Genomic DNA, 25,364 nt, shown 5'->3' on the forward strand with positions numbered 1-25,364 from the left:
CAGTGCTAGACCTTACTGGCACACAGTAGTCCATGAGTTCAAAGTCCCAACATGGAAAGACAAAAGAAAAGAAAGGAAAGAAAGGGAAAGAATAAGGAAGGGAAACACTGAACTCAAAGAACGTGACGCAATGGAGCTCAGTGTTATGGCACAATGACCAGCTCCTGATAGGATTTGTCCCTCTCCAAGCTGCCTGGCAACACAACCCACCCACATGCTTAGGTCAGTGGCCTAGAGTAGAACCGATTGGATTTCAGAGCCCTGTTTGATTGGTTACTAGCCGTGGGGCATCACTCACAAGTTTAAGCATGAATGAGTGGAAGGTTCACTCCTGTCAGCTTACCTGCCTTTTAGAATAAAATCTTATCAGAGCAACTGTATGTGTAAAATAGTAGGCCATACACATCCATTCTCTAAGTATTTGTTGAGCATTTCTTAAGTACCATCTACCAGGCTGTGGGATAAGGCAATGAATAAAGACACCCTCCAGCCTTAAGTGTCTAGCCTACTTTGTTTGACACAGAGTGGGGAGCATGGAGACTGGCAAGAAGCAGTGGTGGATCTTAGTAGGTCCAATGACAGAAAGTGACAAACAGAATGGCCTGGAGTTTAAGTCACTACTGATTCCAACCGGTTGCTCACAGAGAGTACCACACAAGGGGATGCTTCAGCCGTGCAGGACCTCAGGGCTGGGAAGTCCAGAGAGAAGACACTACAAAGTCTAAAGTGTTGTAAATGGACCAAGGGCCAGGGAAAAGGTAGGAGAGATCAGAAATGAGATAAAGTGCAGGGCCTTTTAGATTATGGAAAAGGCTTTAGATTTTATCTGAAGTACAATAGTCAATACAGTTTTGAAGAATCACACAGGTCAATCAGTGATTCTCAAGGACGGTTGGAGCTGCTCATCACAGGGAAGGCAGTAGCAATGAACCCAGTTAAGAGGTTACTGCAACAGCCAGGGGTCAGAGATCTGGAGAAGAGCAGAAACTCACTGGGAATAGCGATGAGCTGGTTATTGGACATATTTCAACAGAAGAGCTAAGCAGATCTACTGATGGGTCAGCTGAAGGGTATGAGACAAGTCAGGAATATCTCAACATTTTTAGCCCAAGAGACAATCAACAGAGATGATAAAGAGACAGAAAATATACAACGGGAAGATTTCAACCTATGGCTGGGGAGGTCAAAGCCCTATTGGGAAAGCTGCCACTATTGTTCAGTTAAATAAACATGCCAGCCCATCAAACTGTCTCCTGAATGTATCTATTTATGCCCATAGCTTAGTGCTACCTCAGCTCTGCCCTGAGAAACTTTTTTTTTCCAGTGACTATACTGAGGTTACAGCAGAGACTCCTATGGTCAAGATGAAGACAATAAGTGAGGAATGGGACATTTCTAGGCCTTCTCCTCTGCTCAGAGAACACCACGGAAGAGTAGACAGAAGGACCACTGGAGGGAGAGGGAGAGTGCTGTGACGTACTGACTCCCAGGTATGACAGGCTACTCTGTTCATGACCTCACAAGAGCTGTGATTACCTGCACAAGATTGGAACCATCAATATCCTGTCACAGATAGGAGAGGATCATAAGATCCCACCTCCCTGAAGAATTAACGACAATGGTTTCTTTGGTGGTATAGACACTGGTTAATTGTTCATGATCTGGTAAACTGCTGCTCTTCATGTTCATGAAAGCAGCCCTAATTAAACCTATTGGAATGTACAGAAGACTTCACACACACACACACAGACACACACACATACACACACACATGAGAGAGAGAGAGAGAGAGAGAGAGAGAGAGAGAGAGAGAGAGAGAGAGAGATGGAGGGAGGGAGGGAGGGAGAAGGAGAGGGGCAAGGAGAGAGAGGAGGGGGTGAGAGAGGAGGGGAGAAAGAGAGAAATCCGAATAGAAAAAGAACTGGCTTGGAGGGAGGAGGTCAATAGGAACAAAATGGGTCAGAGGTAAATATGAGCAAATACGTTACACACACATATAATGCATAACTAATATGCAATTAGAAAAATAAACAAAACAAATAGAAACAAACAAAAGAACATGAGAAGCAAACAGGAAATAAGACTGACAGAGGAGTCAGTATTTTTAAAAGGTGAGAAAGTAAAATTCTGCAGACAGCTAAAGTAGGATGAGCCCAAGAATTGATCATGGATATAGAAACACAGAAGTCCATGACAATCCATAAAATATGTTTTAGCAAAGAAAAAACAAAAGCTAAATAATGAAATGACTTCCATCTTCCCAAGGCAACCTTGTGGTACACTACACACAGGAATTACTCTGTTGTGGTAAATATTAAAAAGGACTGGCAGCTGCCAATTCCTGCACTCCTCACTCTCTGTGCAGACATGCAGAGCCGCAGGCCGCAGAGCCAGATCCCTGGGCTCCAGCTGCTCTCAGCCATTGCTTCCACACACCCATCAGCCTGATAAAATCAAAGCTCCAGAAACTTGTTACTTAACAATTAGATTTACATGTTAAATTTTCAGTCCACAATATACCCACACAATAAATTCACTGCCGGTTAATAAAGATATACACCACACACCTAAACAAGATAAAATTGACCTAGTTCACCTAGATCTAAACCATCCTCCTCCGTCTTCTCCATCTTGATTCCTCTCGCTTCTCCTACTCCTCTCTCCTTCCTAGATTTTTCCCTACCTACCCTTCCTTCCCATCCAATGACAGGCTGGACCTGCCTTGCTGCATAATGACATCTTCCTACACAGCACCCTTTCTGTTTAATTAAAAAAATTTTTTTAATCAAATATAAGCTGTGTACAACTATCACCATTAGAAAATCATCTAGATGACTATGTTTTCTCAAAGTTAATTAGCTTGGGTAGGCTATAAGACTAAATTAGTTTTCAACTCTGCCAGAAATCTGAGAATGACCAAATATCTGTACACACAGGAAGCCTAATACAGTTTCCAGAACTGAGACAGGTTGTAGAGATAAATTTCCACTAGCAAAATCCCGTTAGCAACATGTAAGAGCAAGTCTTCGGCCTTCTGGCCCATGATATATCTGACAGACCTTTAAAACGCAGAAATGTAGAAGGGCTGATCATTTTTGCTTGACAAAGATTATCAGTTGACTATTCTGCATAATGTATCCCTTTTGGAACCGTATTAGTCTGAAGGTGAAATCGGTGGTTTTTGCCCAGTGGCTGCCTAGCCACAAGTATTACCTTACCTAGAGGTAGAGATGTTCAATTTCTTCATAAAATCCATCAAAGGGGAAGTGTTAGGTTAGCTATGTCTCAATAAAAGATAAATAATATTAAATGTCATAAGTTGTGGATTTCTGGCATTTTAAAAAATCATCTATCTATATGAGGTAATCTGGACTGTTGTTCATTAACTATTCTCAGCTATTTCTGACAAGAGTATTTTAAAAACACAATGGTGAGCTAGGAGCCATGAATTTGTCATTTGACCCTATGTTTTGTCAACTCAGAAGTTTGCAAAGACATCAATAGGACTCCATTCAAACCTTGTATTTAAATTTTTTTTTGTAACAAATAAGTTCTATGCCAATGTAAAGAAATGACTTTAGCTTAGTTAGCAAATGAGATTATGGCTGTACAAATCAATCTAGCTAATTCCTCCCTGTTAAATTGTGACCATTTCTAAATTCCTTAAATAAAGCAACCTTAGAATAGCAAACTCCAACCCCCCCCCAAAGTCCAGGGAATTAGGGTGATGACTCTTCATTTGCTTCTTCAAGTGTACATGGGTGTTGAGATATCCTTGGGGGTGGGGTAGGAAAATGGGGGAGCTAAATGGCCTTAAGAAGGCCACCCAACGATTGTTGGGACCTCTGATGTCTGTCTTGACTGGATCTGGCTGAAAGTCCCTGAGATCAGGAACCCAAGCAGGCCAGTTCAGCCTTCTGATGATGAGCTTCATCAAAGCTGTACATTCTGTAATATATACATCTCAAAACAAAATTTCAGCATCATCAAGATATCTTTCTGTTTGATTCTCTTGAATCTAGTTTTTCAGGTGGTCTCCCTCTTTCAAATCTGATCCATATCACTCTGGACGGCGCCCAGAACCTAATCCTCTTTTCTAATGATGGCATCACAGGTAGGCTGAGGAAGAACGCTGACAATCATCTCAATGAAGAGGAAGATCATCAATCACAATGAGAAGAACAGGCAAGTGGTGCTCATGAAACTCCTATCACAGTAACGTAAAGGGGCTGGAGAAAGGGCTATGATCCCCAGAAAACCACCAGAAGCACCTAAGCTCCTGTCCAACCTGCTAAGAGGGCACATGCCTTATGGACGTACAACACCACCTCCAGGTGCCTTGGTTAACAGCTGCAGGAGACTTTAACAGTTCTATGTTTGGAAAAACCTCCAAAGGTGATTCGGTGATAAAAGAGTAGTGTTTCCAACCAATGTTTCATCAAAGAGATCATTATATCTAAAAACTAAAGTTTAGTTGACAAATTTTATCACACAGAATTATCTCTAAACAAAGCTGAAATATGAATAGAAACTGACACACATAATCAATCCAAGGAAAAGTCAGACACACTGAACGTTGAAATTAAAGTTCTTGTCTCCAAGTGACAGCAAGGAGACAAACACACAAGAAAAAAAAAAAAAAAAAAAAAACTCAGACTATGAGAAAATACTTTAAAGTCACACAGGCAATAAAGAATTTGTATTTGGAATATCGAACTTCTCAATTCTCAAAGATTCATAAATAAAAAAAAAACAAACATACTTCAAAAGAAGATAAACAGATGACACAGAAGCGTATGTAAAAGTACTCACTCTTTTCAGATGTTGGAACAATGGAAGTCATGATCCCATTAAACATCTGTTTAAGTGATTTATCGTAGCGAATGGCAGGTGGAGAAACTGGTCTTTCACAAGCTATGGACACAATCATAATAGCCATTTAAGAAACGCATTTGAAATTTTTTAAAGGTAAGCACTTGTTACACATGCAGCAGCTGTTGTTTCTGGGCATCATACAAAGATGGCTCCTAGCAGCTGGATTTGCAGTTTCCAAAAGTAAATAAGGTTAATTTTTTGGTTAACAGGTGAATGTTTAAACTGTGGTATGACCCATACAATAGGCTATTATTCTGCAAAAAAAAAAAAAAAAAAAAAAAGCTACTAAGTTCTCTTCATAGATCAACCTCCAGTTAATGATGTTGAGTAATAGGAACAAGACAAATCTATGATCCCATTTATAGAAAATTCTATAAAAATGTGGACTCTTTAATAGTGATGAAAAGTAGATCAATGGTTGGTGAGAAAGTAGAGGGAGGAGGGGAAGGCTGCTCACAAGGCAGAACAGACAAACTGGCATGAGAAAAATCTTGGGGGGCAACTACAATATGGCTTCATGGATGTACATAGGCAGAGTTCTAAACAACAAATTTCATACATTAGACACATGCAGCTTATTAACATCAACTATGTCTCATAAACTGTTAGGGGAAAACTGGGAGCACTGTATAAAACAGGAACAGACGATTCTTTTGATGAGTTATGCCAACAGGCATATCCTGTCTACTCTACAGGCCACATAGATGAGAAGTCTGTGAGCCACATGTGCCCTTGGTAACCATGAACTGTTCCTGTTCCTCAACATCATTATCCTGAGGTCACTTCATGGAAAGCTAAAGTGAATAGCATTTTGGTTTGGGTTGGGACACGTTGTCCACTAACCGAGTAGGAAAGAAAACTTAGTAATGAAAGAGACACCTACAGCAGTGATGATCTTGAGCAGACTAGAAGAAATGGGGCCTGACAGGAGGAAACAGAATAGTATACAGCTCAGATGCTGGAAGCACATGGACATAGAGTAGCAACTGGGCAGGCTCTCTTTAGACATTTTTTAGCAAAATCTATAGCAAGGTCACTAGCCAAGAATGAGGGGGAAGCTTTGCAAGTTGCATCAAGAGAGGGGAAAAGTGAGCAGAAGACGAGGCTGAGGAAACACGAAAGGTTCACTGAAGAACTGTGGTTATGAATTTTGACACTGAGGAAGGCCCATGTGGCTGGACACGACTTGCCAATGTGTCTGCAACAGAAGCCTGTCCTTTCAGACTTTAATCCATCAGATTTGTCCAAGCAGTCCCTTGCTCCCCAGCCCTGCTGTTCACCCAGTAACTCTGCTTCACTTTACAAACGTGTCCTGTGCATCTTTCCTTACAACCATCTTAGCTTCATCCCATTTGCCTGGTACACAGATGATGAGGGAGGGAGTCCACAAGAATCACTTCTCTCCTTCTTCACAGAGTCTGTGGGTAGCCACATGAGACAGACACTCCTAGGAGAAACTATGGATATCAATGTACCTTCAAAGTGTCCTTCCTGTGACTGAGACTAAATATCTTTCTTTGGAAAAAGGGGTCAAATATGCCCAGAAGAATTCCCATCTACCACCTCAGATGAGATAAACATGTTCAAAGTCTTCCCTGCACCCAAACTCTGATCTTAAAGTAATACACTCGGTCATGTAAAGCAGAAAATGCCCAGGAATGTGCTGCACCCAAAGTGCTTTCCCATGGGAGCCCGGGATAATAGATGCATGCTTCTTGTTTGGAATTAACTCAGGCGCTTTTCTATCTTGTTTGCTTTCTCCACTCTTAACTCTTGGCCACACTTGTTTTAGGTTTGTTCTCACTAACGTGCACATCTACTGCATTTGGCTATGATCCCATCGATGTATGACCTCCATCTATGACCTCATCCCCATACACCAATCTCCACCCTGCTGTTTCCTGGGAAGCAACCTGCTCTCGGACCTCCAGGAGGGTTGTAGCACTGATAGCTCCAAGTAGAACCTAGTGAAGACAGCAAGGTGCCTACATTTACTCTTGGTGCTCTTCAGCCATGCACCCACCTGCTGACTGTATGTTTCAACTTGAAGGTCACAGAGTAGCTCTTGTCCACCCTCCTCTTCTGGGTTTGAGTCACTAACTCTCCCTCAAGTCTCAAGGTGGGGGTGGTAACATCTCTGTTAGCAGCTTTAAGGCAGACAAGTTTTTATGATTCTCTTACTTACCCTGCCTTCTTATAATGTAAATAAAGTTTTTATTAACACCCACCCCACCCTTTACAATTATACTAATTTGTGTGGACCATCTGTTTCCTGCTGGGACTCTTGATAGATTGTTCACCTGCCTGTGAACAATGATTTAATAGCTGAATTCCATTACAGCCTCAATACAAAAACAGCCATGAACCATACAGCATCCCCATCTTCTGGGAGCTTGATAGAAATGCAATTCCAGGCCCTACCCCAGACCTGTTGGATCCAAGCCTGGTATCTGAAAATTCCCTAGTGATTCCTTTGTATGTTACAACCCAAGAGGCAGCACATTTTTCTGAACTTTTAAAAAGCCTTTCTGGGGGTAGGAGGGGACACAAAAGATTCACTCAGACCAGTTTAAGAGATGGGATCTCACATCAATATGAGACAGATTCTGTCTCAGAAATCTAACAGGAACCCATCAAAGGTTTATCTTGCTTCTCTTGAGAATGAGAGGGTCCCTGAAATAAAACAGTTTATTGAAGTATTACTAATGCTATTTCCAAAAGGATTGCTTCCAAGACAGGGTTTCAGTAGTAAAAGGGAGTAGTATTTGGGAAAGTATCTGTTAGACCAAAAGAAAAAAGAACACTTTCTATTAAAAGATTAGAGGAAGGTATAACTTGTTTGCATTGAACCATCACTGACTATAGCAAGGAAGGATAGGGTTATGCAAAGGAAAAGCTGCAAAGGGAGGTCAGCCAGCATGGAGAAGTCATGGTTTCTGGATGGGTTGGCGATGTGAGCAAGGTTTGGGTTTAGGTTCTAGCACACATTCAAGAGATGTAAAATCATCTTCTTACTTCCCTTCTATCCGCAAAACCTTCTTAATTTTAATTTTAGAACATTGTAGAATTTTTCTCTTATCAAGGTTCATGAACTCAAACACCAGAGAGTCAGTTTAGGGTCCAAAATGTCAAATACAGGAGTGAGTCAGGAGGTGTATTAGTTTTGTCGCTGTGAGCAAATGTCCAGCAGAAACAAGGAATAATTTACATTGCTCATATTTTGCAAGGTTTCAGTCCATCATAATGTGAAGATACCACAGAGGTGCTCACAGCACAGCACCACAGTCACCCTTTAACAGGAAGAGGCCAGAACTGGCCCAGAGACCTACTTCTAAACAGATCTCATCCTCCGCAGTTCTGATGTATCCCAACAGTTAAAGATTTTAAATTTTACCAATGCATTTAAATGACTTATAATCTATTCATCCTTGGGAACCTCTTCAAAGGCATACGAAGAGGTATGCTTTAACTTAAAGTATAAGCTTCTTAATCCAACCAAGTTGAATAAAGATGTAGGCATACGTTTTCTGCAACCTACTTTTAATAAAGGCTCAACCTCTTCTCTAGCCCACCACCCAGCAGAGGTAGTGGAAAAGTTGTCAGAATGTGGGAGAAGTGGAGCTGCTCAGCAACAGTTCTTGGGCGGCAGTTCAGTCCTGTAACAAATATGACTCAGCAGCTGCAGACCAGTCCTCCAGGCAGGCAGACACCAGGCACAAACCGGCAGCTACAGTCCAGTCTTTTCAGAAGGCAGACACCAAACATGAACCAGCAGCTGTAGTTCAATCCTGAAGAAACAGCCAGGCTCGCCTGAGGCAAGGCTGTGCAAGTGGCAAGCTCAGAGACCTCACAAGCAGTCAAAGAAACTTTGGTGAGTTTCTCTCAATGGCTTCATTATCACAAGATGAGCTCAACAACACTACATAAGGTGAACCAACACATTCATGTCAGTCAAAATTATTGAGGTGGAGCAAACCAAACCAAGGCTCAGTGCTCCCACCGTCTGTGGGGTCACGTTCATACTCCTTCATCAAGCATCCTTTCTCATGTTTGCTACATCCAAACATCCTTTCACCTGCGTCTGCTCCAGGAAGACAGTCTTTCAGTGTTTGCTATAGTAAAATAGCCTTTCACCTGCGTGCCCCAGCAAAACTACATTTGGTAGAATTAACTTTACAAAGAAACTAGAAGTTTCTCCTTCATAAAGATGAATCATTAATTATGGCAGGCCTTGCCCCGTCATCCCTAACCATTTTTACATTGCTTTGGCTCCCAAGAACCTCTGCTAGATCTCTTGGGCATGTATTCTTGCTCTTCCAGACAGCATCCTCCTTCATTTATCTCTCCGCCTAACTCATAACCTGAGCTTAATTCCCTTGCCCTGTTCTGCCCTGTGAACTTTTTCCTTAGCACCTGATTTTCAGCTGAGAATAAAAACGTGTCCACTTTGTCTGTTTGGGGAAAGCCACCTGCATCAGTGTCTCTCACAAATGAAGGGTCAGATGGCAATCTCGGAGTCAGCAAGCACAGATAAGATCGTGTGAAACATGCCCTGAACAGCAGGGGCAGTGGGAGAAAAATCACACCAGGATTATGTCCAGTCTTCAGTGATCCAAAGCAGGGTTTCAGATCTTGGTTGCAGATTCCTTCCCTTACAGCACCACTTCCCAGAAACATCTGCATCCTTTGGCAGCCTCTGGTATCAAGGCTCAGAGACTACTTCATGTTCAGGGTACTTCAAGTGTTGTATAACAAAATTAATTACGTTTAATTAAACTTATCCATTTTTTATGGCCTCAAACAACTTCAGAATGCCGTGTAAGGTTATGAGATGGCAGTACTCCAAAGGCTTCTGCCTTCGGTGACTTATGTAATTCCAGGGATTATTTTACACTAGCGAGTCTGATGAATGACCTTTCAGCTTTGGTTTAGCAGTAAGAATTAGTCTCTGGGTCCTAGAGCATATAAACTGTGTCCTTTCTTCCCTAACACCCTGTAACAGCTCCCTGCCTCAAAAAGCACCATCCTTTCCCATCTGATCTTTTTATGATACACTAAGGCTATGCATTTGTTCCTTTTCCCCAGCTACCTGAACGGAGGCAGTGAAGAGTCATTCTCTCACGGGACAGGTACAGAGCATGTAGGAATGCTGGATTCGTCAGCGCTGGGCTGAATCAATGCTTATTCCCACTTACTACATGGCTCTCCCTGGTTGTGTGCTAAACCAGGACTCAGCATGGTTTTTGTTCTGCAGCTATAGAAGCACCTAATCTGCTTCACCTTGGGCCCAGAATGAAGGAATACCTTTGTCTCTGGTCCACACTGCCCGGGTGGGTGGAGGTCTGACAGGAGCAGACAGGGCCAACATCTACCATGCGCAATCACCTGACTTTCAGATAGATTTCAAAGCTAGCAAAGAACACCCTGAACTGCTTAATAAGGACCCATTCAATTCTACAGATAAACCACACTCCGAAGTAGTTCATGAACCAAATGCCTTGCAATACGTTGTGGTAAATTTTAAAAAGTGGAAACCTGTGATCCCGCACTAGTGCCGGCTCCCTCGGCACTACAGCACTGCGGGATCTCTAACTTGGTGGCTCCAGGCCGCCTCTAAGAAGTCAGGCGCCTGAGCAAAGGCTCTGAGAACAAGCTGTGGGTCCGTCTCTGAGGAGGAATGGACAGCAGCAGTACAGTGAGAGCGCAAACGCTGGTGGTCACTGTAATTGTGGGAGGATGCTCATGAGAGCACTGACTAGACAAGGAAGGTGACACGTTTCTTCAGAGACCAGCACAGACTGGCTGAACTGCAAGTGTTGAGACACCCGAGTTAGCATCCATCTTCTTCCATGAGAGGATAAGTGTATTGCTATGACTGAAAATTAGTTTTGACAGTGACTGGGACATGATCCCAAGAGTTTCATGCCAGCGCCCAGATTTCTCCACAGTTCCTTTATTAGGAACAAAACGGAGGTTCTGTCTCCTCTTCTCATAAGGAGCTAGGTGGAAACCGATGACACCTACTAAAGAGCACATGAAGAATGTCTCCAGACGTCTAGAGATTTTATAAATAATAACCAGCGATCTCGAGTGGAAGGGTTACTTTTGAGCAGACTAATTTACAATACAAAAAACTTGTTTTAGGAATTTGTCGTGTTTTAATTTTATGACTCTATCTTTGAGTGTCTTTCATATCACTGGACACAATGAAAACAATAGAACTTTATAAGAAATACGTTTATTTTTTACGAACTCAATTAAAAATATTCTTTGTCATGGCTGGTCTATTATACTGTTTCTTTGGGATAATGAAATATGCATAAATTACTATGTATACTTAACAATAACATTAAATATTTTGTACTGTATGAAAGATGGGTATTTCCAAATGAACAACGAGATCAGCACCTTGCCTGTAAAACAAACAAGAAGGGCCTAGGTACACTGCTAGGGAGCAGAGCACTTATCTACCACATGCACGGCCTTGCTTTAATCTTCAGCACTGTGAAAACAAACAAAACAAGCATTTCCAACGGTGAGGAATAAGGACCTACACATAAATTCTAACAGAGCACACAACATGTCTGGATTCTGAGTATGCTCTTTGATATTTCAAAACTCAGTTTGTTAAGACTTAGGATGTGATCGTTTCTGTTAGAGAATGCATCATCTGAGAATGAACACATAAAACCCAAGTGTCCCAAAGCTGCTTTCAACTTCTTGCTCACATAGTAATGTCCAGAGATATCAAAGTGCACGAAGGCACAGAGAATATTTAGTTTTGACTTTTAAGGAGATGCAACACCAGCTCTTCATCCTCTGCTAAAGACAGGCCTGTGTCCAAAGGTTCTAACGTTTCCCACTTGGCCTTCTTTCCATGATGACTTCTTGGTCTTACATCATCAACTTCAGTGCTGTTTCTCTTTCTCATTTCCTGCTTCTTCTTGGTGTCACTGGTGGGAACAAATTCAATGATTCATTTTATAAATAATTAACTCATAAGCATAAAGTCAAACACTTAATAGGACAGAATAACCCAAATGTAGAACAGGTAGTTGGTAAAATGACATTTTGTGAGACAGAAACCACAATAGAAGGCACGTGTGAGCACTGTATAAATACTATGGCATTCAATATAATAATAGTAATAGGAACCTCTGGATACATTATCTATAATCTGAAGACATTGAGAAGTCCCTTAGGTACGTCACAATATAGTCTATCCTTCTGTTAACATATCAAATTATCTCTATTTAAAGTTAAGTTATCGTTTAGGTAGCAGGTTTTATAGGCTAGAGATACAGATAAGGGTATAATGTACTACTTCTAATTATATTATAATAAAGAGCCTAAAATGTCAAAAAAGTACCATATTTTCTTTTTTAAAAATGTGCACCTAATGTACACGTACAGTTAGAAGAAACTAAGTACTGCTGACTAAGTCTGCATACACCTGCATATTGCCCATTAAAGTAGAACTAACTTCTGAGAAGGGGGGAAAATCACTAAATGCATTAAACAACAACAACAACAACAACAAATAATTGGGACAGGTGAAGGGTTACCTGAGTTCCATCCTGAGAACTCACATGGCAGAAATATTTTCTGACTTCTCCAAGTGGCCATGCATACTCATGAATCAATAAATGTTTTTAAAAATCTTCAAAACATTTTGAGATAGCATAATCAAAATAACTCAACTGGAGAGCACGGAACAGGGATGGCAAGAACAGCCAACAATCTCCCAAGCCACATACACAGCAAGTTGAACAGCTACTCACAAACTAACTGATTAGATCATAACTAAGGAAGCCAGTTACAATTTCAAAAGAGCTCAATATAGTAAAACACCACAGTAACCACAGGGCAGACATCAGTAACTGACAAATGTCAGGACACAACAGAAAACCAAAAACCAAAACAAAACAAAAAACAGCAACAGAGTGGTTCCCTTAACTACCAAGACAGACTGAGAAAGACAGAGACAGAAAGTCACACACAAAGACAGACAGAGACAGAGAAACAGAGAGAGGGAGGAGAGAAACAGTCAATCACTGAAATTCTTAAGTTAAATTATTTACTCTGTAATAAATTAATTATTTCATTTAATTATTTCATTTAATTGTTGAGAATTAAATGAAGCCAGATAAATAAAAACACTGTAACTCTTTACATACTAACTTACTTTCTGCCTAAAAATTACACCCATTCAAAAAAAAATTCTTATGCTGGCTGTATATAATAATCAGCAAAAGAAAAAAGCTACATCAATATTACATTATTTTTCCAACCATATGATGTATCCAAAAAGAACGAACTGTTCAAGTTTGAATGGACTCCATTACTGTTGCGACGATAGCCTGATATAAAAGTGAAGATGCCTAATCAGCATATCCACTTATAACCAGCTGGAAGCAAACTATAGATAATTCTCCCACTTACTTCCCAGAAGTACCCAAATGCTCTGACTCAGCCATTTTCTTTCACCAATAGAGGAAAGGCAAACTAGATGACATGATGTGGTTATTCAAAGCCACAAATTGCTGAATTTTGAAAGGGAGCCTGGAACAATGAACATGAAAGCCAGCAAACTTTTTTAAGCCTTTAAAAAGAAATTCAGTCCTAATGTGCTTAGGAGCATGGCTACTTCTGTGCCAAACCCACCGAGTTAGAGTGCCATAAATATTTGGGGACAATGACACTGGTTTTGTCCATCTTGCACATCAAGTGCACCGTGGAGAGGCTCACGGAAAGCTTAATTAGTAGACTCTCTGTTAAAGTATCTTCCTCGGTTAATGTGTTCTTACTCCATTCTCTGCAGAAAATAGCAGCTTCAGATGTTTTCCCCCAAAGAAAACCAGCTATGAATGTTGCTTATGTTCAATTAGCAAATGCAATTTTAGGAAGGCTTTTTATGACTACTCTCTATAGAAAGCAAATAAGTAGTGCTATGAATAATGAATCATCTGGTGATCGAATGGGAATTTTATAGATAACTGCCACAATATAAGCCCCAAGAAACAGTAACCAGAAAAGCAATGATCTGGTTGCATCAGAAAAAGACTCTTTCCAATGCTACAGTGCTAGAAGCCCTCAGCTGGTTCACACCCTGCTGCATGAAGCCAATGACTCCTGTCCTCTGTGCACTTGGTACACATGAGAGCTCAGTGGATCTAAGGAGGGACTGAGAAATCCTCATCAGTTAGCAGACTATAACAGTCCATGTTTAATTAATTTTTGGTTCTTAAATTATTTTCTACAAGTTCTGGAAGTATAGTTTTATCATGTAGCTTATAGTGGTGAAGTAGCTTATAGCACTGACAGCAAGCTGACAAACCTAGACTCACTATGAGACAAAGCACCTGAGCATAGCTGCAAAGGGAGTCTCTCGTTTGTTCTGAGAGAGATGGGAGCATCCACCCTAAACACAATGGAAACGCCATGGGTTGGGGTCCTGGTCAGAATACAGCTGTGAAAATCGTGTGGGCATCAGTATTCATTCAGACATCTCTCTGCGTCCGAACTACAGATGCCATGTGACCAGCTTCCAATGATCCTGCTGCCATCTCCTCCCAGCCACAACTGACTGTGTCCCTTAGAACCTAAGCTAACAAAGTAAACCACTCTTCCTTTATGTTGCTTCTTGTCCTGTATTTGGTCACAGCAACAAGAAGAAAACAAAACACTACATCAACAGTGACATTTAGCAAATAGATGGTAAAATATTCTGAAGATACTGAGGCTAGAGGGAAAAAAAAATGTAATTTACTCCAAAATACAAATCCACATTTATGAACTCCCTTCATAAAGTAAGTGAACTCCAGAAGGAGGCAATGTGGCACATAGCCTTCAGGGTGCAGGTGTTTGAGTTCCACATTTTATCTATCAGCACTCCTATAGAACCTCAAGTGCTAAGCTCTTGTCAATCCTCCAATATTTGAGAACTCAACAACAAGCATATGAACTGATGAAGCACCATCTTAAAAACAGTAAAGCTTAACTAAGACCAAAAGTCCCCTACTATCAAAATCAAAACTTCAGAGATAATAATCTTTAAATAATCTGAACCATAGACTTCATTACTGTGCACTTAAAGAATAGATCATATAACTAAGTCCAGGTGAAATACCTTTAAGATGTAATATGAATAGACAGCAAGAGGAAAATCCAATGACTGAGACTTTACTGAAAGGAATAATACAAAATCACGCCACAGTATCTAAAACAAATAGCTGAGTCAATTATTTATTGGTAAACAATGAAGGAAAGAGGAAAAACGGAATGTGAAATATTAAATGTTAATGTTAAAAACTGACTTTGATGAGGGACATGGTTTATTGTTTCCTAAATTCTCTGAACCCCAAACTCAAAAATCTTCTAGAAGCTGACTTTATTTTTTTCTATAGTTTTGGTTTTCCAACTTCAACATTTAAATTATTTTCAGATAACTGTAATTGTGTCTCTCCAAACAAAAATAGCTTCTGCATTAAATTCAAGAGGAACAAAAGATGGGGATGACCCCCCAAGCCTGTGTCTCTAAGGGAGTAAGGGATCTCCTTCTAGCTGTTGCATCGTGCACAGAAGACTCCTCTCTGCTTTATCATCTTCCCTGAAAGGTGCTCAGCTGGCCCATCAATAGGGATCTTTTCCTTCTGAACTCAACACATCATAAATTGTTTATTAGTCACGTGGAGCTTAGTATTGCTACCTACCAATGCTAATATGATTTTTCTCACCTTTATCCCATTTGGCAGCACCACTTCAAAGTTTTAAAGTAAGCATGCCCAGAAAATTTTCTTCTGGGAACCTTGCCCAAGAAAATAATTAAAGATATGCTCAAAGATTTCTTAAGAAAGATACTTAAGATAGAGCTACTTTAAATTTTAGAAAGTTAAAAATCCCAAAATGATTTAAAGAGTTAAATCATTAAATACATTATAAAGATAAACATAATATTACATATCTTCTGAAATATTTTATGAATACTAAAAATAATTTAAGAAACCAACACAAAATGAAGACCCATCTACATTTAAAATATATGTATGGAAAAGATTTGAAAGTTTATTTTTAAATGTTCTTTTTGCTAACGCATGTATCTTCTGCTATTTTTGTAACCATCCTATATTAGTGTTTGAAATAAAAATTAAATTCAAAGTTCTAAGTATCTAGGTTCATGTTAATTATTGTTTGTAACTCCACAAAGTTTCAAAGCACACAATGTGTAAATAAATAGTTGTTCTCACTGATAACCTAACTTAGCACAGACTTGGTGGGTGAGCATGTATAGGTGATGTGTTATTTTCAGTAGTTGTGAAAAGGCTAGGAGTTGTGGTCCACCCGGGGTTGTATCGAAGCACGTGGGAGGAGGAGCAGGAGCACTGTAAGGTGGAGACCGGTCTGAGCTGCCTGATGGATTCTGTCTCATGATCAACAGGAGAAAGAAAAAACATAAATGAGATTATCTCCCAGTCTTTGCTTGGGGCCTGCTCCCATCTTCTTCCTGTAGTCATGTGCCATGTTTAGCCTACTTCTTTCTAACAGGATCCTGGGATGGACTAGAATGGCTGTAGATTCTTATTTCCATAACCTGCCACAAAGCGAGCATCAGTCAGATACAGAAATGGGAGGAAGAGTGCAGGGACAAAAAGTGGCCGAGATCTTCCTCTGGCAGAAATACAGGTAACTCTGGGATCACTATTAGGTTACATATTTAAATTGCAGTAGCTGTCCAGAGTATTCGTGTTTCAGATACTAGAATAAATTACTCGTTTTCTGAGAGGAGGCTTTTTAACAATCCTTCTAGCCTTTATTCAGTGAGGCTTTCTTAACTTCATCTGAAGTCAATTCCCAATTCTGCCTCCACCAATTCTTTCAAAAGCTGCATAATCAGGTCCTACTTTTCTGCTTATTTCCTTGTGGTTTATATGCTGTCTACCAGCAGTGTGTGCTCTACAAGAGCTGTCCATTCTCCTTTCTACTACCGTAGAGCCAATTCTCAGAGATCAACTATCTACGTACATAGAGTAAATGCTGAAAAACAGAAAAGGGCACTTCCCGTGCTCCAGTTTTATAACAGAAACATCTCTGTGAACATCAAATAGATCACACTGCACTGATTTCACTGCATCATCCATTTCAACCAAGGCTGTAGAACACTTCTGCAGAATATTCTAAATGTAGGAACTGACTGAATATTAAGTACTTAATAAGTGATTCTGGGAGGAAAGTAATGAGACATTCCAGAATTATATTCTTATCAATTGTATGCTCATTTAGAAACTCCTACTGGCTCTACCTTTACTAATTACAAGGATTATTAGTGTCACTGACATCACTGGTCCTACTGTGTCTCATATCTGGATTTCTTTTTACTGTCATTACATCTTCAAAAGATGTCTTACAAGGTTATGCACTGTCATTTGGTTGACCGTGAAAATGAAAGAGATCTTAAGTAATATGTCTACACTTCACAATTTGTGAAAGAAATTATTCAAAGCTTTGACTGCAGCAAAACCAAGTTTTGTTTGGCTTTAACACAGACTTACTATACCATCAGGTACAAAGTTGTTGCAGTTAAAACTACTACACTCCCTCTCAGAGTGTGGTACACCTAGACCTCAAATCATTAATAATACAAGAGCTAAGATAATAGCCTTGTGGCAACTTTTGGTATTTAGAGATCATTATGCTTAATCTATGCCCAACAAGAAATCTGTTTCCATGTTACCTTCTGTCCTACATGTACTTCATGCTTATGGTAACTAGTGGGATTTCAATGCATGCTATCAAACCTCTAAAAGAATTAAGTACTGACAAAAATATTCATATAATGTTATGCCTTTAAAAATCTGTATATGTGTCCCTCTTTTTTTTTTTTTAAATAAAGTGGTAAGAAAAAAAAAGAAAACAATTAAGGCTGATATGTATACCTGAAAAAAAAAAAAGATGACAATTATATTGATTATCATCAGCCTTTGCAGGCACACCCACCCACCCACCCACACACAGAGACAACTATATATAGTTAAAAGGGGCTTAATGAGTAAGAGTGTGCATGTGTACGTATGCTTCGAATGTGTGTGTTATGAGTGTATACGTGTGTCTGACTGAATAGTAAATACAGATATCCCATAATATATATATTATTTTATATATTATAATATATATGATATATATATTATAAAATTTAAGAGTCAAATCAGAAATTCCACACAATGCAACAAGCATTTCACTCTGAAAAGTATCTTACAGCCCTTGTACTCTTGAGTGTGGAATTGTTGTAATAGGCAATTACAGAACATTATTAGTATAGTATGTTCTTGAGAGAATAAACAATAGATGTTCTTTCAATGTCTTGTCCAATTATTGATAAGTAAATTTAAGACAAGGACATTGTCCCCTGCAATATACATGTACAAAAAAAAAAAAAAAAAAAAAAAAAACAAACTACTACGCCAAGCCTTAAGAATGTAAGATATGGTGTAATCTAGACTAGAAGACTAAGATCTAAGAAAACTTGCCAATGTCTGCTGTATGCAGTGCTTTACAGGAATAAAGTGAAATGAACTCCCAAGGATATTAGGGCAAATAGTCTATAAAAGCTTAACTTTGGAAAAGAAGATGTATTGTATTATAATGAGTTCCTGCCTTGAGGACAGTGAGAGAGGGAGTGTGTGTGTGTGTGTGTGTGTGTGTGTGTGTGTGTGTGTGTGTGTGTGTGTGTGACAGCATAAAATAGAAGATCAATATCACTGTACACCTTAGAAATCTAACACAAAGGGCTGAAGGAACTGATCTTATTGTAGTGGCAGTACAGATCTTCAATGCCCTTGACTCTCCTCTCTCTCGTTCAGAAGGCACAGAAAGAATTGGGTAGACTGGTCTAATTGCCAAGACGATGAGGTGGGTATGGGAGGTATAGAAAAACCTCCTTATACAAAATCCCCAATGTTTCGATCGTCGGTGGTGAGCCACTGGAGAGCAAGGTCAGCGTCTCAATGCCCAGTCTGGCTTTTTATTTGTACCCTTCAGCCAACAAATGCAGCTTGGAGTTTTTTTTCTACACAATTTACAACTAATAATAAACAAGCATGAGCTAACTCATTTAAAAAGATCTTCAAAAGTTTTGTACCTAACCCCAAGTATTGGCACTTTAAAATTAAAGTTTAAAATAAAAAAGATGTTTCCCCTTATGGCAATAGACCTAGTGGAGAATGATCACTGCAGTATATTTCAGAAATCTGTTGTTTCCTTCTATGGTAAAGACTATTATTATTACTGCTTATGAAATCAGTACTAAGAGTGCATGATATTCTCACGGCCTCAATTCTCATATTCTGCTGGAACTACAAAGAATCATAGGAAAAATGTACAGGAAGTTTAATATAAACAAATGAAAATGCTAAAAAAGGTAATCTTAGATCAGAAGTCTAATAATAAAAGAGAGATCTGGGTTTGTGAAAAGGAAAAGGAAGGACATGCGAACCTCACCTCTCACCACCACGCCTCATCCACATTTCCTTTCATTAAACAGCCACACGTTATTGGGAACTGGCATAACCTTTTTGTTGTTGATGCTCATAAGTAATTTAGGGATTTGGTAAAGAGCCAGGAGCCCCCTTTCAGACAAACACACTTACACCATAATTTTGTATGGTATATCTAGATTTTTGATATTCCTCTAACACTTATCTGCAGAGTCAAGGATAAAAACAATTTCTGCTCTGCAGAAAATTTGAACATATAAATATTTCTCCTCCCATACTGAAAATTTAAATATCTAAGTTTAAGCTAGAACATCCTCTTGCTACTAATCTACATGCAGAATATTTATATTCCCCAGAAATATATCCGTTTCCATCTCAAGCTACTTTAACTGATTTGTTTTCACCAAGGATCAGCATGCACCCAAACATATCCCTGGAATTAAACTATCTGAAAACATTAAGTCATACAATTTATTATTCTTATTATTCTCTATTAGTCTTTAAATGACTTCCAAAAAAAGACAACTCAAGTCTTCAAAGTAGGTCATTAAACAACTCTTTACACTGATAAGCCAAACAAGAATCAAATGCATGGACACAATCTAAAATTCTAAAAGGGAGAGAATGGTGATAGACTATTACATTATTGTGATAACACTAATGGAACTTAGATATAAAGGCATGACAGGGTGCAGGGTATAGATTAAACATCAATGCCTCTCACATAAAGCGCTGTCACCCATGGAGACTGGGTAACTAAAAGGGACAGAGTAGAAAACACAACCGAAGACTGAGACACATGGAAAGTCAAGAGGGCAGTTTCATAAACTTCAATCTGCCTTTGAAGTTTCTCCAAATAGTTTTGTTTTTAAATATTTCAGAACATAAAGTGAAAGGATGGCAGGCTTACAATGAAGCAAATGTATTATTTACATTATAAAGCAGACCTGACTTTTCTCTGTATCTGCCAAGCTGCAATAAGATTAATCAGCAAGCAGAGGTCCAGGTAAATGAAAACTGTAGTTAATAACCCCTCTCCCTCTTTCTTCCCACCATCCAAAGAACACACACAGGCTGGACCTAGGCCTCCCTGAACATGTGTAGCAGACGTGCAGCTTGGTCTTGGTTGGGTACATAACAACTGGATGGAGCTGTCCCAAAAGCTGCTGTCTGTATGTGGGGTATGTTCTTCTGACTGGGCTGCCTTGTCTGGCCTCAGTGGGAGAGGATGCACCCAGCCTCAAAGACTTGATGTGCCAGGGTGAGGGGATATCCAATAGAGCCCTCATCTTCTCAAAGGAGAAGGAGGAGAATGAGGGAAAGACTGTGGGAGGGGTGGCCAGGAGGGAGGCAGTCATGGGATATAAAGTGAATAAATAAGATAAAATAAAATTTAAACATTGGGCTGTGGGCAAGCCTGCTGGGCATTTTCTTCCTTAGTGATTAATGGGGAGAGGGTCTTTTGGTCATGGTGTTTTAGCACAACAGTCACACCTGCCTAGACACCTGAGGTTGTCCTCTGCGCCCATCCTGCACTACGCAGGGACACGCCCTCACTCAGATACATCAGCACATTCACTCAGAGTGTTTCTGCCCAGGTTTTCTTCCTCAGAAACTCATCTTTGAGGCATAAATATCTGTGAAAAGTCTTCTGTATTTTATAAAGCTGACTGAAAAACCTTGAAATAGTAGTTGCTGAACAAAAATGACTGAAGAGATGCTTCAGAACCCAATACTGAAAGACTAGGGATTAGAGCGATTGTTACTAAGACAGGAGCAAAGACAATCAAATTTACTCAGAAATAAAACTGGCATCAAGCATGTTTTAAAGGCAAAACCAAACACAAAAGACAAGTCAAAACCCACATACAAGAACATATACTGAGATTAGTATTAAGAACAAGTTAAGAACAGCCAATTACATGTGATCTGGACTCATTTATTCAATACAGGTTAAGATGTCACCAAACACAGTAGAGAAATCATGTTTAAATTGTGACAATAACCTTAGCAAAAGGAATAAATCTACTGCCCTTATGCTACTTAGAACAGCCTATCAAACACCCACTGAACAACAATTCCTATGTCACCTGACGGTCACCCTGCACATGCTAGGAAAGCACTCTGAGGTAGACTGGCAATTTCTTATAAAGGAATCAGACTTGGCTCAAGGCTGTAGTCTACAAATTAAAGACTGAAGGAAGATAGTATCTAATATTTTGCCTGAACTATTAAGGTTATAAATATTAAATACTCAATTTTATTGGACAATGAATATCTAGAGCATCCATGTATTTCTTGTTAATCATATTTAATATGTGAAAAGCTTTTATATCATTTACAATTCACATGAGGGTGGCCATGAACCTAACACACTGAATGGGACTGTATATACAAAAATTAATGTAATGTATTAAAAAACACAGTTAAAAGAAACAATCCTATTGAAAGACTTTAAAAGGACAATTGCCACCCCACCCTGTCTGGTTCAGATTTCAGGAACAGCTTAGCTGCTACTCTCTTTAGGAACTTCCTGATCCACTAGGCTCAAGTGAGACCCATCACTTCCTATGTCTGACCTTCCTCCCACATCTCCGAGCATACAAATCACAGCATTCATCCACTGCAAGTTTCAACACTATGTACTTATGTCTTTGTAACCACAACTGAACTAAAAGCTCTGTGGAAGCCAGGAATGGAATTTTCTGTTTAATCTTTTGTACTTTGTGCCTGCATTTATTATAGACAGCACATGATAGGCACTAAATCATTCTTTATAGAAAGAATATATGGAAAGAAATTACAGCTACTCAAGATATAAGCAAAATCTGGTATTTCATTTTATTTTGTTTTTACTTTATTTTATTTTATTTTATTGTGTGTGTGTGTGTGTGTGTGTGTGTGCGCGCGCGCGCGCATACAGCACTTAAGTTCAGGTGCTGTCAGAGGCCAAATGAGAACAACAGATCCCCTAGATGTAGAGTTACAAGCACTTTTGATATTATAAATTAAGTAGAATGTAAATTAATTAATCCAAAACATTCTTACTGTAGTTGTTTCCAACACAGTGACAAATACTTTTTACCCTTCAAGCATTGTGACTACTATACATGGGCTATTTAAATAAAGGTCATTTATGATCCCAAAGGAACTGTGCAAGTCAGTCTTTTCCCACTAAAAGATAAACAAGCTTAAAGTCCGTTAGAGATAAGAACAATGCCTGTGCACTGCTCAACAGACCAACGAATGATGTCACAAAGACAACCAAACAAAGCCTGACTTTTCCTATGAACTTGTTTTGTCTCTATTTTAGTTAGTGACTAAAAACCCTAATATCTATGAATTCTATTCTATAAGCCCAAAAGGGAAAGAGAAGGAAAATGGAGAGAAAAACTGGACTGATTCTTTTTAAAACAGATGAAAATGAGGAAAAAATCAGAGAGAAAAGGCAAGCTTTTTTTTTTTTTTTTTTTGTCTGACTCTTCTTTGAGAAGAAACACACTAAGCTGGAGGCCGAGCTTGGCTCACCAGCATCAGCTGTATTATGAGCACACTTCCTGCTCCTTGCCCACTTGAGCTGTCTGTGGTGATAGACTAGGGCGCTCTCATCATTTGTATTCCCTCCTCCCATGTAGGAGCCTTAAGAACTCACGGGAACACCAGGACCACAGCAGGCAAGGTCTGTCTCTGCTGCACAAGTTAAAGGGGATTGAATGATGAACACTGGAAACCTGAAACCTCGCACACGAGACAGCGCTGTGGATAATCCCAGAGGCCCGAGGCCTGAGGCCGGCTCAGACCCTCCTGCAGCTGTGCAATGGACTGAAGAGGCAAAAATTATCTAGTCCCTTAAGACTGAACTCATCTTTGGAAACACCAAGTTTATATCCAAAGAATATGCTTCCGGGAGAGTCATGATAACCAGAATCAGCATGAGAATAGTTTATACTGAATGGAACCCAGAAAGAGCACAGCAAACAAATCTTTAGGCAATCAGTGAGATGACATCACAAAACCTTAGTAAATCAAGTCTGTGACCGGGGAAGAAAAGATGTAGCTCAACTGGAACAACCCAGGAAACCTGCACCTACATTACTTCTGTATAGAGTAGTAGGTGCAGCAATTACTACTGTTAAAATTTACTATGATTGGTCTTCTGAATACTTGAGCTAAATTATAGACTACTACTAGTACCTTATCATAAATCCTGTGTTCTAAAGAGATGATAAATAGGGTTTACTTTGTGTATCTTCATCTTGACTGATAGAGGATATGTTAAGAAGCTCCTTGGAAAGAAATATAAACAAAACATATCTTCCATAAGGACATGAAACAGCAGATCTGCTAACCACAGGGCAGTGGTTCTGAATTACTAGAAACACCCCTGCCTCAACTCCCAAGGAACGCCTGCCTAGCAATAGCTAAAGACATTTTTGGTCTCAACTCAGGACAGGAGATGTGCTACTCCTGGTAGCCACACATAATGTGAAACTACCTATGGCCCCCAACTATCCCTATCACATGAGCCAGAATGTCAACAACCCTAACGCTGTCAGGACATGAACCCAGATGTTCAGTCAAGTATCAGCAATGTGTCTTCGGCTCTCTTGACCAATTTCTCTGTGAGTAGAACTAGAACACACACACACAAACACACACACACACACAAGGAACTCTTAAATATAGAAGGAATCAAATCCTGTCCATACTCGATCTTCAACAAAGAATATTTCTTTACTATTAAGCAACCTGAGTAACTTTAATCTTCCAGAGTTAACTAGCTGTCCCTGAAATGAAACCATCTCAATTTTTATGTAATACTTAACTATCTTCCATCTGAAACCCCATCTTTAATCGAAATGTTTTGGTATTTCGAGGTACTTTATTTCCTTGGTATCACTACCTGCTCCTAGCTTCTTTCCATCATCTATATTCTGTTGTTTCTTACATTTTTCAAACTCTTGGGCCCAAATATATGACCTCTTTTACTTTTATTGATACATCTGTAAAGAGTAGCACATCTTACCCTTATCTTTTATTGATGTAAACTTATACATCAATAGGTTAAGAGATTCAGATATGTAAAGGCCTTAATCTTTGCATCATTAATGCTGACAGTGAGGACAGAACCTGGAGCTGCATTGTTCCTATGAGAGAGAATCATGGGAAGCCGGGCTTTCTGAGAGATAAGAGCATAAAACTATTATAAAAACTAAAATGAGACCATTAGCGAACAAACCACATAAGCTGTAGTAGGAAATGCTACTACTCGGTAATGACAGAAACATATTAACAACACCTTCTGAACAATGACTTAGAAACTGAACCTAGGTCACATACTTTAGTGGCACAAATGTATATATAATTTTTAAAATCCTAATAAAATTATTTCTACCCAAGGTGTTTCTTAAAATATCTTTTCTTAAAAATCAAGAAAAATTAGATACAGAAGGTTAGAATCAGATACAGGAGGATTGCTGATACCTTAAAGGTTTGCCCTACCCTTTAAAGCAGTGTCATGCAAACAGGAAATATGGCTGCAGAACAAACTGTACAAACCAAATGATGTTCTCCTATAGAGTTAAATTACACAGAAACGTGAACTCATGCTGTAAACCAGGTTATCAACAGATCTATAAAGAGAGATCCCATATGCTAGTCTTTAATGGATGGGGCTGAGGGGCAGTCTTCAATATGAGCATGAAGGCATCATGTGGACCATTTGGATGCCACACGAATACCAAGGAACTATTTGAGGTGTCCATCATCCTTTGTCTTCACATCAAAAATACTGACTTATCTGTCCTCACCGCCTAACTTCTATCCAGTGACTTAGAAAACCCATAAAGCTTAATACTCTATACAAGATTATTATAATACACAGTACTCTGAAAAAAAACACTAAGTTAACTCACACTATTATTCAATTTACCACATTTCATTTAATTTTAGCATAGAGGCAGATAGATAATAGACAAATAAACAGGTTTTAAATGGGAA

General features: G+C 39.4%; 1 protein-coding gene across 1 annotated transcript in view; it reads right to left on the reverse strand.

The window, feature by feature from the left end:
* Window positions 1-11,165: 11,165 nt before the first annotated feature.
* DDX10 (DEAD-box helicase 10) overlaps window positions 11,166-25,364 on the reverse strand; it is a 120,372-nt gene continuing 106,173 nt past the window's right edge. The window contains exon 18 of the mRNA XM_080930115.1: window positions 11,166-11,828. Within this exon, the coding sequence (XP_080786241.1) occupies window positions 11,651-11,828 (178 nt within the window). The 3' untranslated portion in view covers window positions 11,166-11,650. The remainder of the gene's footprint in view (window positions 11,829-25,364) is intronic.

The sequence above is a fragment of the Micromys minutus genome, assembly GCF_963924665.1.
Source record: "Micromys minutus genome assembly, chromosome: 16".
In the NCBI taxonomy this organism is placed as follows: domain Eukaryota; kingdom Metazoa; phylum Chordata; class Mammalia; order Rodentia; family Muridae; genus Micromys; species Micromys minutus.